General features: G+C 38.5%; 1 protein-coding gene across 1 annotated transcript; it reads left to right on the forward strand.

The window, feature by feature from the left end:
* The first annotated feature begins 1,073 nt into the window (after positions 1-1,073).
* On the forward strand, positions 1,074-3,692 carry LOC105389657 (phospholipase A1 member A). The gene is made up of 2 exons (XM_011560809.3): positions 1,074-1,280; positions 1,980-3,692. Exons 1-2 carry the CDS (start codon positions 1,157-1,159, stop codon positions 2,921-2,923), a joined length of 1,068 nt encoding a protein of 355 aa, XP_011559111.3. The 5' UTR covers positions 1,074-1,156; the 3' UTR covers positions 2,924-3,692.
* Positions 3,693-15,090: the final 11,398 nt, after the last annotated feature.

The raw sequence follows: 15,090 nt of genomic DNA on the forward strand, positions 1-15,090 counted from the left end.
AAGTACTTAATATTTTTTTCTAGTCCAGCGTTTCTACGGACTTCTGCATCACCATGTAGTAGTTCTATGTGCATCACATACCAACTTAGTTTTTTTTTATATTAATCTTTTTTATATATGCAGCTAAGTAATTTGTACAAAATTATGTAGGTGGGTATAATATGTTGTTAAAACCGTAAAACATCAGTTGTTTCCCATTCTCCTTTTATCACGGCTATCCTCATACCATGAGTCATCTCTGCTACGATGCATTCAACATAAAGCTGTCCCCCGCATTCAGATAAGGTTTTCCCGGTGACACTTTATTTCAGTTTTGTTAAAGATTAGTATCGCTCACCTGATAGTGACGCTTGATCAATGTCAGGGGACAGAGGTGTTGAATGATCGCGTTTGTTGGTCTTGACAGTTGGCAATGACTGGTGTTGCCATGTTTGTATGAATAGCCTGTGTTTGGAGGTCAGAGAACTAGTTTCCGTAAAGTTAGGCAAACATTTATAATAATTACCTACTTATTCTGAACTAGCGTTTACCACATTTCGCTAAAAAAAGATTTTCGCGTGGGTATTCCGGGATAGTAAGAATCCTATGTGTTAATACAGGGTGCCTGCTTACTACGTGCTAAATTTCATAATAATAGATCCAGTCGTTTTCCAATGAATGAGTAGGTACCAAACATCCATTCATCCATATAGGTATGCTTAGTAGGATAAACTTGTAAGGTATATAGAATGTCATTTTGTTGGACGTAAAATTTTACAATTATTTGTCCATTGTCATAATATTAAGTAATATACATATATAATAATAATAATAATAATAATATATCTTTATTTCAGGTGTAAAAAGCTAGATAGATATAGATATAGATAGATAGATAGATAGAATACACTTTATTTGTACACCAAAACAGAATAATAAAATTAACAAAATGTAACTTAATTAGGGTACAAAAGGCGGTCTTATCACTAAAAGCGATCTCTGCCAGACAACCTTTGGATGGAGGGAAACAGAGATTAAGATTGGGTCAGTGTACATGTTAAAAAGGAATTTATCTTTAATTTTATCTGAGTGCTGGTAACACCAATGACCTAAGCAGCCAGTCGGCCGCCTACTTCTCGGTGGCTCGCGTAATGAATCGTATTATCGTGTTTTCAAAATGAATATTTACATATTTTGTTTGTTTACAGTTTGCAATATTATGTTAGTGTGTGGTTTCGGGCGCGGGGACTGGGAAAAATATGGACCGTTTCAGCTGGCCCTGCATTCTAATTTGATTAAATGTGAGTTTCTTTCTTTTGTTTATTTACTTACTGCCTGATAAGTATGTATTTTTGAATCCTTGACGTGGTTGGTAATTGAATTAGTACATGAATTGAACTACGTAATTTTTACCCGTACAGTATAAGAGCTAAGTATAACATAATACTGTATTAGTTACCTGAATTCGTTTTGTTTTGTCTAATTTATAAGTAGGTCAGTCATAACTAGGTACATAGTAATATTACAAAAAAATTAAACTTACGCGTGTTTAAATTAAAAACACAACAATAACTTATGGCGGTTAATTTAGTACTTATCAAAATACTGTCGAAATTTAATTACAATTTAATTAATTATATAAATCATTAGCATAGGTATTCAAAATATCTTATTATACGTACAAATACGTATAGACGAAAAAAATACACATAAGACATCCTTAGCCTATAACTGTATGTTTATCTTTAATGCTATTTTTTGGTACGATTTTTATCTCCAATAGAGTACGGCTGCTATCTCAGATGTACAGTCAGATTCACGTACTTATACCTGTTCAAACTCACAAACGACCTATTCTTTGAAGGTTTGTTCAATATCTGTGTAGTTTGACGAAACACAAAAGCGCATCAATCTTATGAAGCCGACTGTACCACCAATCTAAACCTGTTCTATTTTTGCTCAACACCCAATTCAGTACTTTCTCTTCATCGCTCCTTCAGGTGACCACGACAAGACCCTCGGGCTGGACGTCAGCGGCGTGGACGTCTACTTCTACGACTTCTCCAGAAACGACCACGAGATCTTCCCCATCAGCACCGCGGCCCGGGGCATCCTGGCCATCCCCACCCTGGACAAGGTCAAGAAGTTCATCATCTTCGTCCCGGGCTACAAGTCGCAAATCATGAAGAAGACCGAGGAACGCGTCCGGGACACCTTCCGACACCTCCCCAACACTTACCTGATCATCCTTGACCATTCCGCTTACACTAATGACAAGCCAACTTATATCAAGTCCTTTGAGAGGTCGGTTAAGTACGTGTACTACATTGGACGAGTTCTAGCCATTCTGCTTACGGAGCTTCGAGCTGGTGGTATTGTCTCAAAGCAGATCCACTGCATAGGGCACAGTCTCGGAGGCCAGATGCTCGGTGTCACTGGAGATACCTTCATGAAGAATACAGGAGAGAAGATCGGAAGGATCACCGCTTTGGATCCAGCTGGTCCTTGCTTCTCCAACAGTCTTATTGAAGAACAAGTGAGGTCTGGAGTAGCAGAGTACGTGGAAGTGTACCACTGCAACGCGGGAGGTCTCGGTACCACTTCTGTTTTGGGAGACGTGGACTTTTTTGTGAACAAAAAAGGTCAGTCGCAGCCTCATTGCGGAACTCCTTTGATACCTGGGATCTTTGACAGCTCCAAAGCAGCTAAATGCAACCACAGGACTTGTATTAACGTGTATACAGCTACTGTGGTTCGTCCTGAGTGGTTTGTGGCACATAAATGTGATACGTATAAGGGGTATAAGAATGGAAGCTGTTCAAGGAATGACGTGACCATGGCTGGCTACTGGAACCCTGGGACAGCGAAGGGGGTGTACTACTTCTCCACTGATGGCTTCGATATTGATGACTTGCCGAGCACTGATGGGGATGTTGATTACTGATGATGACAGGGGGGCTGGGCTAGGGTGTTGCAAATGTGGTATAGTAAACGGGAAGGGGGTGACTCATCATGTTCTGAACCACATTTATTTGGAGTAAAAAGTAACGTGTCCAACAAAATGTGTATGGAGGAGCTACTAAATTTTTTAACGATTATTTTTATAATTGATTTACAAACGTTGTTTAGAATGACCACCTGAGTTACCTTTTCTTTCGGATTACTATACTTACACTTTTAACTCCTATTTATATTACCTACTTATAAATATCCAAATATTATAGAAATTCAGCGTAATTGTTCTGGAGGTGTCCCTCATAAATAAACAAGTATTGATTACGTATTATGAGAATTTATGTAAGTATACATTCCATTTAGATTTCAGAATTACTTTCACTAGTTACATAGCACATGAAATAAAACATAGTATTATCTGATTGTCCTAAATATGTAGGTATATTTTGTAACCAATTCTGGGATAGTAGCACGGGGCGCATTTAAGACGTGACAAAGGTTTTGCATCGCTCTCACTCACATCGCGCAGCCTCAAGAGCGAGCGCGACGGACAACTTTTGTCACGTCTTAATAGCATCCCATGCTAAGGCCTCTGTTGTGGGTAATTATCAGTTAGTTAGTGTGCAGTTAGAATGAAATTATGTATCCTCTTATAACTACATAATATTCTATTCCTAGTCGAATAATACATTAGAAACATGATAGAATCTAAATAATTTATTTTTGTGTGTTAATAAGAAATAAAATAATCATAAATTTATGCGTTTTTGGAATACTTAATAATACATAAATATTCTTCAGTGCTGATAATTGACCCTTTACTGTAAGCAGCTACATCGGTGTACTCTCAATACATTATTATATGAATATTAACCAATACGTACTCAATAATATACGAATACGATAAAAATGCTAATAAGTAGGTAAACTTAAAGAGCATAACTTCCCAACCAATGTAAGATTTACCTCTTAGTAGTTTAAATTATGGTGTTACGATGCATACACTTGACTTGAGTCTAGCCGCAAGCAACCAATAACCACCCATCATCAACTGCAGATGCAAACAAAGTGGGACCACTAATGGCTGGATTGTAGCAAACTTCACTACAGGGTGTATATCCTGTATATCCTGAAGTTTTGAAGCGCTGCTGGCGAGCTACGACTCTATCTCGTTGTATTAAACTTTCTGATTGCACGATCGCTTTCGTTCGTTTGTTGCGGCTATTGAAGCTGGCAACATTGGTGCATGAGGAAGAGCGCGGGAGCGGCGACGCAACATATATACATAAATACCTACCTACGTCATCTTCGGTGACACGGACTCTCTTATCATTCGGACGCACGATCATTTCATATAATATATGTAACCATTGTAAATCATACATTAGAACATCCCATACCACCAAAAATACAGGGCCTAGGGTAGGGTCCCCTAGGCTCAATCATCGTTAGTTTTTCGTCGGTATAGAGTAACCCTCCAACTCCCGTTGTCTCAGTGAGTTTGAGCAAGTGGCTGCACTCTGCTCGTGACGTCACTCCTCACGCTCCCATGTTACTTTAGAATGCGCTTGTGTTTTGTATTGTAAGTTGTGTAAGTAATATAATATTGCAATATTTGCAGTACCTAGAAGTCTTGTGTGTGGAAATATGTAGTAGGTACTCAGTCTTATGGTACTTACTGGAATAAGGAATGAAAATGGAAGCTAAAAATAAAATAAAAAATACACATAATAGTAAATAAGTAGATTTCTTATTATATGGTAACAACCCGAAGCGAATGCACACTAATATGCTATTATAATAAAGCATTTACTGATAAGAATAACTCCTTACTTACCTAATATGTTCACAATGCATTGTTTTATGCAAACTACCTAATACCTATCCTAACTTAATCCTTACTAATATTATAAATGCGAAAGTAACTGAGTCTGTCTGTCTGTCTGTTACTCTTTCACGCCAAAACTACTGAACGGATTTGGATGAAATTTGGTATACATATATGGTCTAGACCCCGAGAAAGAACATAGGCTACTTTTTATCCCGGAATTCCCACGGAAAAACTTTTTAAGGCGAAACGAAGCGCGCGGGAATAGAATATTGTATAAAATTGCATCTACTATTGAAACAGAAAAAAAATGCACAATAAATTCACACTTACAAAACACACATAAAGTACCGATAGCAGCGCGCTGCAGCGTCCCGGGGGCCCGGGTTCGACTCCCGGCGCAACTTTACCAATATCATTTCAAGCCGGAACTACGCCCTTATTCTGGGAAACGATATAAGGTTTTTTTTTTTTTTTTTTTTTTTTTTTAAGATTTTATTATCACTCCACAGACTTTATGTCCGTGCCTTTTTGAGAGATCAATATATTGTGAGAGTTTGGTTGTTTTTTGTCTTCATCTTTTAACTACTCACTACTCAATGTGGAAGCTTATAATATATATATTTTATCTTTTATATATATATATACCTATATATTATTAATATTTTTTTTTTTTTTTTGCACTCCTGGGGGAAAATCTACACAGACACCTGGGAAGGGGACCCAGGTAGTGTCGGCCTTTAACCGACTAAAAACCCCCAGTTGTGCATTTCTTGTTTTTTTTTTTTTTTTTTTTTTCTTTGTTTCACACAGTCACACTTACAATTATAATGGCAACAAACATTTGAAGGGTAGGGCCAGTGTCAGCTGTCTTCAGAGAACTTAACAGACGCCTGTCAGTGGCCACACACTCCTTTTGTCATCGCTGTTGTTTTGCCTGGTGTTAATGTGTGACAGTGTTCTTAAAACTATCTTAATTTTATTGGTTAGTTCTTATACAGATAATATTAATTCATGATATACTATACAATACCTACATATCAAAACTATACAATACATGCTATATACTATACATAACAAAACTATAAAATACATGCAATACGGTTTGGCCGTCAATATAAAATTAAAATCAAAATTCTCCTATTCCGCTCCATTTTGCGTTGCCAAAAGCCTTGATTGCTGGGCAACGACCTCTTTGTCCCGATTTTTTATTGCCATCTTTAGGTTGTACTCGAGGATCCGTTTCTTCGGTGCTGTTATTGCCGTTTTAGCGAGGTTGCCGATAGCGTCCTCGGTGTCATCCGCATAGTAGGTGCAGGCGGAGGTGTGCCTCGACAGCGCCACTACTGCGTGAGGTATGCTATCGTGCAACTTTATTTTATCTTTTGTTTTTATGATAATGACGGATTCGTACGTCAATCCCTGTGCTTCGTGTATGGTTAAGACGCGTGATCCCGTTCCTTCTCCAAACCCTTGGCTGGTCAGGGTCTCTTTTTCTTCCTGTGTATGCGTCAGGAATAGAGTGTTGGTTTGGGATTTTGGAATTGCTGCGTCTGTAAACCTTTTCAGCTGCAGGGATTGGATACGCGTTGTGGCTGCGTATATGCCTGAGTATACTTCTCTTAGGGCGTATGCAACATCCATGGGGTTTCTGTATGAGCACAACAGCTCCTGGGTGATGTTTGCTACCAGTGTTGGGCGACTGTACCTTAGTTCGAATAGGTTCTCTCTGTCTATGTACGGTAGCTGGTTGATGTCTCCGATTAGAGCAATATCACTGGCACGGGACAGGCGGGCGGCAATTACGATTGCCCCGAAATGGTTCATCAGGGCCTCGTCAATTATCAGGCGTTGGCATCCGACATGTTCTCTAAAGCCGTTTACTAGGACTGATGCCATCGTACGTACCCTAGTTCTAACCATGTCCCCGATCCTATGCGCTAGCCTGTTTCGTATATCGACGGCCGCCTCAGTTGTCGTGGTGATAATGGTGTCTTTGCTCACATCGAAGTTATTTACCACCCAGGTTGTCTTCCCACATCCAGGTACCCCGTTCACCCAAGCGATGGTGGGCATCGTCCAGCTATTCCAGGTAGCGTTAATGGTTTCCGCTTTTGCTAGGATTTTGTCCTCTAGCATAATCCTGGTACACTGAGCTACGACCACCATTTGGTTGTTGTGTGGGAGAGTGAGTTTCGGGATGTTGCGTTCCCAGGGCACGAATCCGCATTCCTCGCTATAAGCCGCCATATACGCTCCAGTCATTTTGCCTCTGAGGACTTGGCAACTACTGTTGTCGTATATGCAGGCTTCGGCCTCCTCGAGTAAAACTTTTAGCCGGCTTTCGTTCTCTTGCCTGTAGGTCTGCATGATCGTTTTGCAGGACAAGAGATTTACCTGCTTTGTGGCGGTTGTAATTGCCATAAATTCGATGGCGGCATTCTCTAGATGGTCGTTTGAGGTGGTAGCTGTTTTCAGCTTCGGTGGGACCACCTGGCCCATATCCGCTCGAGTAATTTTCCTCTGGGCAAGCCTTTTTCCAGTTTTAGGTTCTCTGGAGATTTGGCGCCTCTCGGGTGTCCTCTGTGGTTTTCCTATAAGGCTTGAGGCAGCTGCTTTAAAAGCCTGGAGGAACCCTTGGACACGCCCTTGCGATGTTAAATTGTGCATCCTCCTTTCCATGTTCCGTTGTTCTGAAGCGGCGACAGCCCCAGCGGTCATCCAACGATATAAGGTTTTGTAAGTTCCAAAAGGCGATTGTTTATGAGAGCTTGAATTATAAATGAAACCTCACATCATACATTATAAGGGATAAGCAAATGTTTTGTATGGTACTGAAGTCATGGTAACTACTGGTAAAATTATTAACTCATTACAAATACATATTCCTAATTAGCAAGTAAGCATTCATCAACTTTTGTAAAATTATATGCTTCTAAAAGGCACTTTTAAATTAGATACTTAATCAACGACGGGTCCTGGTCCTCATAGCACTAGGAATCCTATATAGTTTGAGGACCAAGGTTTTTTTACAAATTGTATGTGTCTTTGTTGGTTTTTCAAATGAACGTTTTTTATTTATTTATTGATATAATAAAGTCGTTATCCAACAGTTAGATACCTATTGTATTTATGATAAATGATTAAAATTTTCCAGATCGTAGTAAAATCACACTAACGTCTAGAATAGCGGCCACTGCCACGGGGTGCGTTCGAAATTCCACGGAACATTTTCCTATTTTGTCGGAAAATTTTTCCTCGTCAGCCAGGTACAGGTGCCTATACATTTGAATATTCTGAATGTTTTCATTGCAACGAGATTCTAAATTTGAAATTGTTAAAATTCACGCTCAAAAAATCATATTTTCAAGCACCTATGTTGTGTTTTATTATAATCATCGTATAGGTAGTTATGTATGTTTATACAGAAAATTCCATAGATGAAAAATACGTGGAATATGGAATGCAATAAAGCTGGCGACAGAACGTCGATATTAAATTTTAAATTGCGAATGCGGAAGTAGGTATGTTAATATATTTCTTTTGTAGTAAGTATTTATATTTATTACTTAATTCACTTATACGTTAAACAATAAAAAAAAAGTTTTTCAAGTTCCACTTTTTGAGACGCCTTTAATACTCAGTTCATAACTGAAACTTTCATTGCCAAAAAATAAACTTCATTCATTCTGTCACCATTTCGCCTAAACCTCTTCCCTACGAAGGCCAAGCCAACCGGCTCAGTCAGAGAATAAATCTACAATACTTCAGTATTTGCAGCAAACTTTCAGCTTAGAAATTAAGCCGTCACAAATAAATAACGAGTTGCGACAACAATAGCAGTAAACGTCGCCAGTAATGCGGACACATGAAACATGGCGTCCTGACTAGTCCTCAGCCTTAATTACGAAGAATGGTGAATGAACAGGTACCTATCATAACTTAAATGAAGCCTGTGCCTCGAGTGCGAGTTTTTTCACCTATCGAGCAGTGAAATCGAAACGCAAATTTGTAAGGCGCGGCAGACACGCCACCTAGCGGTAAGTAGCTGTACTAGCTCCGCGCCATACAATTCTGCGTTTTCGATTTCACTTCTCGATAGGTGAAAAAACTCGCACTCGAGGCTCTGTTGTGCTTAACAAGGTAATTTAGATAAGAATTTATTTTTCACTGGAGAAAGTGTAACATAAGTATTTCTTGTAAGTGTGAATTACTATATACCTATTATAGGATACTGAATGCGATGCGTCCGTGGCGTTGGCGTACGATGACGAAAGGTAGACGCTTACCTTATGTCTCACCTTACCTTACAAGATAAACGCAATAATATGGGTCAAAATCAGAGAGGTGAGCATTATGCTTCCGACAAAGTTTTTCCTCATTTTATTACATGATATTACTAAAATACTTATTTCAAAATAAAGGTTCTGTGCACATAATTACAGCGCACTCAGCATATTTATTTCGCTATGGTAAGTTTTATTTGATTTTAAACAAAAAAGGTCTAAATCGTCATTCCGGGAACGCGTCCTTATACCATGTTTCATAGTTCAGACAAGTTTTATTTTATTTAATTACCACTTAAAAATGTCATATTTTAATATTGGCTTTTAGTGTAATTAAATTAAGAATACACGTATAAATTACATTATTACAAGTAAAACTTCTTCATATTTTGGCTATTCAAATGCTGTCCGTCGTTTATCAAATCATTCCGTGAACGTGGTGGATATCGGTCGATGTAAATAAAACAACACACGCCAGGTGGCGTTAGCGAGCAGCAGTGTAAAGTTCACAATTCAAAGCAAAAGGCGTGTGTTGTGTTTTCGAAAAAAAATATTAGATTTTGTTGGTAAGTACCTTTTAATTTCATATGTGTGAAGCGTACTTTAATTCCCTGTCACTACGGGAACGCTCTTTAGTAAGTAGTTTTTAGAAAATTTGCGTACTTTTAGCAAAATTCTTATAAATGTTGTTGCTCACTTGTTCATAATCTCTAAAACCAATATTTAACATGTTGGCGTCAAGCGAGACATGAAAATATTTAACGAATAATCATTTCGGGAACGGTCATTTCGGTAACGTTCTGGTATATGACAGATGTTCACGAAATGACGCCTACGCTCCTGAAATGCATTTTTTTTGGGCAAAATGATGCTTTAATGCTTATAAAACCATAAACATGCAAAATCTTGGTTTTAGGTATCCATTTAGTACGAGTAAGATGGAGAACAATGAAAATAAAGAGAAAAAAGGAAGTCAAAAAAGGCGTCCGAAAAAGTAGTAGCTCAGTCGGGTAAGCGCCCGCTTCTCACGCAAGAGATGCGGGTTCAAATCTCGGCGCTGACATGTACCAATGAGTTATTTTAACTTAAGTACAATGTATACCATCGCTCTTACGGTGAAGGAAAACATCGTGAGGAAACCTGCATATCTAGATTTAGCACATCTAGATATGTGAACCCACCAACCCGCAGTGGACCAGCGTGGTGGGAAATGGTCCAAGCTTAGGAAGGCAGTTTAGACCTTGGGGATATGCGCAAAGGTTCCACTCAAGAGAGCCAGGTGCAGGTACTTGCAACCCCACAGAGAATAGAATAGAACCTTAGTGTTTGTGGACTATCAGAAGGCCTTTGATTCGATCGAGACGTGGGCGGTGCTAAACGCCTTACAACGGTGTCACATTGACTACGGGTATATCGAAGTGTTGTAGTGATTGTATAGAAACGCCACCATGTCAGTTTGAGTACAGGACCAGACTACGGAAGCAATTCCATTGCAGAGAGGTGTGAGACAAGGAGATGTTATAAGTATCTCCGAAGCTCTTCACTAATGCGATGGAAGATGTCTTCAAGCTCCTAGACTGAAAAGAACTCGGCAATCAACGGCGAATACATCTCTCACCTTCGGTTTGCCGACGATATCGTGGTTATGGCAGAATCGTTGGAAGACCTCAGCAAAATGCTAACCTCAATCGCATTTCCCAACAGGTAGGCCTCAAGATGAATATGGACAAGTTGAAAGTCATGGCCAATTCTCAGGTAGCGCCCACCTATCTATAGGGAACTCGATTCTTGAAGTGGTAGAAAATTACGTCTACCTTGGACAAACAGTCCAACTAGGAAGATCCAACTTCGAGAAAGAGGTCACTCGGCGAATCCAACTTGGCTGGGCAGCGTTTGGGAAGTTACGAAGCGTCTTCACGTCCGAAATTCCCCAGTGCCTCAAGTCGAAAGTCTTCGAACAGTGCGTGTTGACAGTGATGACCTACGGTGCCGAGACGTGGTCTCTAACTTTAGGCCTCTTGAATAGGCTCGGAGTCACCCATCGAGCTATGGAAAGGGCTATGCTCGGCGTGTCTCTACGTGATCGAATCAGAAATGAAGAGATCCGTAGAAGAACCAAAGTAACAGACATAGCTTATCGAGTCAGTAAGCTGAAATGGCAATGGGCCGGACACATTGCTCAAAGGACTGATGGTCGGTGGAGCAGAAGAGTCCTCGAGTGGAGACCACGTACTGGCAAGCGCACTGTTGGGCGGCCCCACGCGATATGAACGGTCGATATAGTCAAGTCCGCGGGGAAGCACTGGGGACAAGGTGGAAATCATTGGGGGAGGCCTATGTTCAGCTGTGCACGTCCTATAAAATTATTGGTTGATAATAAAACAAAGCCGCCCTGACTATGATAAACTATATGGTACATGTAAAATATTACCTGTCCAAGAAAAAGTTAAGTTGTTCATTTTGTTAGAGGAATACAATAGCAGTGAGTTTAAAACCCCCATTTCACATTGCATCAGTACAAGAAAAGTTGTCAACAAAAAGTTGTATGTACCCAAAATATGTAATTATTACGGTTCACGGACCCGAAAGTACTTGGTACCAAAGATTCTTAATGATCTTCCAGACGATGTAAGAAACAATACCTTTACTAAACCTGTATTTAAGAAAAAAGTTATAGTATCCCTATTAGATTCTTTTGTAGCAAAGAAAAACTGAGAAAGTGTATCAAATTATGTTAAAGCTATACCTAAACATGTACATGTGTGCCTCTGTTTGCCTAGTTATCTTTCAAATTATATAAGAAGTAGTATATCTATAAACCTAGCTATATAGTAAAAGAACAGTTGCTGCAATCAACAATCCAACAACCCGATAGAAGTTTATATAAATTAGGAAATATAATACATACATACCTACATGCCAATGAACTACAGCGTAGTTTGTTGTTGCATTTGTGGATTGCAGAAACCGGTTTAGAACCTAGTTTATTAAGTAGTTTATTAGTTAAGTTATATTATGAGTGAGAGCTTATAACTGCCAATAAACTGCTTTGCAGTTTGGCGGTGTATTGTCATTAAAATATTTTGTGTTTTCTTATGAATAAATAAACTTATCTATCTATCTATCTATCTATCTATGGCTGAGATGATGAAGATGATGATTATATTATTTTCATACACCAAATGTACCAAAAACCTAGCTTTGCGTTCATTTAGGGAAGGTCAACGTCATTTAGGGAACTTCGTTGTCATTTTGGGAACACTCCCATCATTTTCGGGAACATCACAAAAACGGCAAATAAGTCACTATTATGTAATGCTATAATTAAATCTTGCATATACAGCATTAAATTACCTTGAAACCTTTGTATTAATATTATTAATATATAACGTAGTGCAAAAATGTATACAATAAATTGAAATTATGGAACGAAATTTGCACAAATTGGAAATTTGTGGAGAGTAATTTGAAAAATAAGTGGTTTCGTTATGAAAAAAATCAAAATAATAATATTTTATGATTTAGGAAAAGGTTAATTACTATTTCTTGAAGGGGATTCTTAAACGTGTTCGTTATATTATTATTTAAAAAATAATTAAAAGTGTTCCCGAAATGACTCTTGACCCTGTCATTATTCTTATTAACAGGTATAATTTCTAAAATATATAATTTTGTGCGTGCCTCATCACAGGCTATGTTCATGACAAATGCCACAACAGACTCCACTTGTTAGTTTTCTTCAAAATAAAACTTAATTTCTCAGATATTTGAAAACCTAAAATGCTCACCTCTCTGATTTTGACCCATATATACTTACCTACTTAAAACTTCGACCACGACACGACAGACGACCGAATGGCGTAGTGGTTAGTGACCTGACTACTGAGCCGATGGTCCCGGGTTCGATTCCCGGCTGGGGCAGATATTTGTTTAAACACAGATATTTGTTCTCGGGTCTTGGATGTGCCCGTAAAATGGCAATAGGCCTGCCCCCTATTACATTGGGACTAACATAACACTCTGGCGAAAAGTGGGTGCAGCAATGCACCTCTGCCTACCCCGCAAGGGAGTACATTAGTACAGGGCGTGAGTGCGTGTTTTTTTTTTTTTCTTTAACAGTGCTCAGTTTATAATTTACAAAAGGGGCGACCACTTTAGCATATTTTTGTTCGTAGGTACAATGTTAAACCCATTTCTTTACCGCAACAGTGTACAGTCAACGCCAGCAACAGTTTTGTTTTAGTTGTTTTATTCAAAGCCTCCCAGTATACTTAGTAGGTATGTGAGAGATTTTTATTCCATGTATGTTTCGTCAAATATAATTATTGTATCATATTTATCGTACCCAGGGAAATACTTACAAAACTCGATAATTAACTGCTGGACGTGTACTATCACTATCTTCATCCCAAACAGCATTTAGACAAATGACAGCCAATAGTGACGCTTCATTTTGAATATCAACCAATAGAGATATAGGCCTACACCGGGCCACACTAAGCTTTTGTCGAAAATCATAGATATTTTCGTCAAAACCTGCTGTCAAATGCTATTAGAAATAAAATATAACTAGTCATGAGCTCTTTTTGCCGACCTTACTGCGAAGTTAACAGGCGTCTGGCGTGGTGTCATTTAAAAATTTACACCTGCTTTAGAACCCTCCTTAGTACTTGACAGCTGTAGTCTGTCTACTGTTCTTTGCATTACCTCTAGAACTAGTATAAAATTTATTTTAGTAAGGGCCTGTTTCACAATGTCTGGTTAGTGACTACCTGTCGGATAAAATACATGCTGTCACTGTCAAAAAAGTAATAACAGACAGTGACAGCATGTATTTTATCTCACAGGTAGCCACTAACCAGACATTGTGAAACAGGGCCTAAGTACTACTTACTGCCGGTTTCTATAACTCTATCTATCCATAACTGGTAGTTAGTTTCATACGATTTTGACATAATGAAAAGTTACAATCTGTCAAATTCGTATGAATGTAATGTAACTACCAGTTATAGATAGATAGAGTTATAGAAACTGGCAGTTATAAAATACCTTGCCTTTTTCCCGCAAGCCTGGGATGATGATCTGGTACCCTATCGCGAAGCCAAAACGAAAAAACATTTACGAAGTACTGTAACAGGTACCTAATGTAGTGTCAAATCCAATACATTTTAAATCCGAAAATCGTTGTCAAAACAAGTTCGCAATAGCTACATACACTGATCATTCCTGGAACTTTGAAGATTCTATTCTATTCTATTCTATTCTCATAGGGGGTGAAGTTCCTGTACGTGGCTCTCTCGAGTGGAACCTTTGTACATATCCCCTTGATTTCAGCTCAGCCAGCCTAGCTCCCGAGTAAACTGGAGTAGCAGGCCTGGGTGTTGTAATAGCTGAGGTAGGCGCTCTGTTGGTCCAAGAATAGATAATCTTGTTTCTGTAGTAGGTGGACAAGCTAACAGAATATGTTCAACCGTCTCATCTACTTCCTTACATGTCCTACATAAGGGACTAGTTGAGTTACCTATGGTATATAAGTGTTTATTGACGCAACAATGAAGATTAACTTTGAAGATTTATTTAATAGGAAATATTTTAGTATTTTTCCATTCCACACTTACTTTGGTTCCGAACATAATGTGTTAGTAGATAATTATTTAGGGGGTTTTCCGTGAATGTTTCCTGGAGAATTCCGTTCAGAATTTCATTAAGCTATTGCTTGAATACCCGGCATACTTTGAGCAGTCTGCTTTTGTTGGTAATTATTGAGGAGTAAATACAATCGAGAGATTTTCTATGAAATTGGGAGTAAGTATTTACGGTGTTATTGTCAGTTTCTTTTGATAAGTTTACCATTAAGTTTTGTTTAGTATTTATCTGTTTAATATAACTAAAATGTTGGAATTAATATAATAACTTACCTACGTATTTTTTTATTTTATTTTATTTTAAAATATACAATAGCCAACAGGCGGACACTAAACAAATATTACGAAAAAAAATACAACTAAGATTCAGTGTAAACCCAATTACAGGCTATCACAA

The sequence above is a fragment of the Plutella xylostella genome, chromosome 17, assembly GCF_932276165.1.
Source record: "Plutella xylostella chromosome 17, ilPluXylo3.1, whole genome shotgun sequence".
NCBI lineage: Eukaryota > Metazoa > Arthropoda > Insecta > Lepidoptera > Plutellidae > Plutella > Plutella xylostella.

Coding starts and splice junctions, on each gene's coding strand:
- LOC105389657 (XM_011560809.3), top strand. CDS start 1,157: ATGAATATTTACATATTTTGTTTGTTTACAGTTTGCAATATTATGTTA. Junction 1,281..1,979: donor GCATTCTAATTTGATTAAAT/GTGAGTTTCTTT, acceptor TCGCTCCTTCAG/GTGACCACGACAAGACCCTC.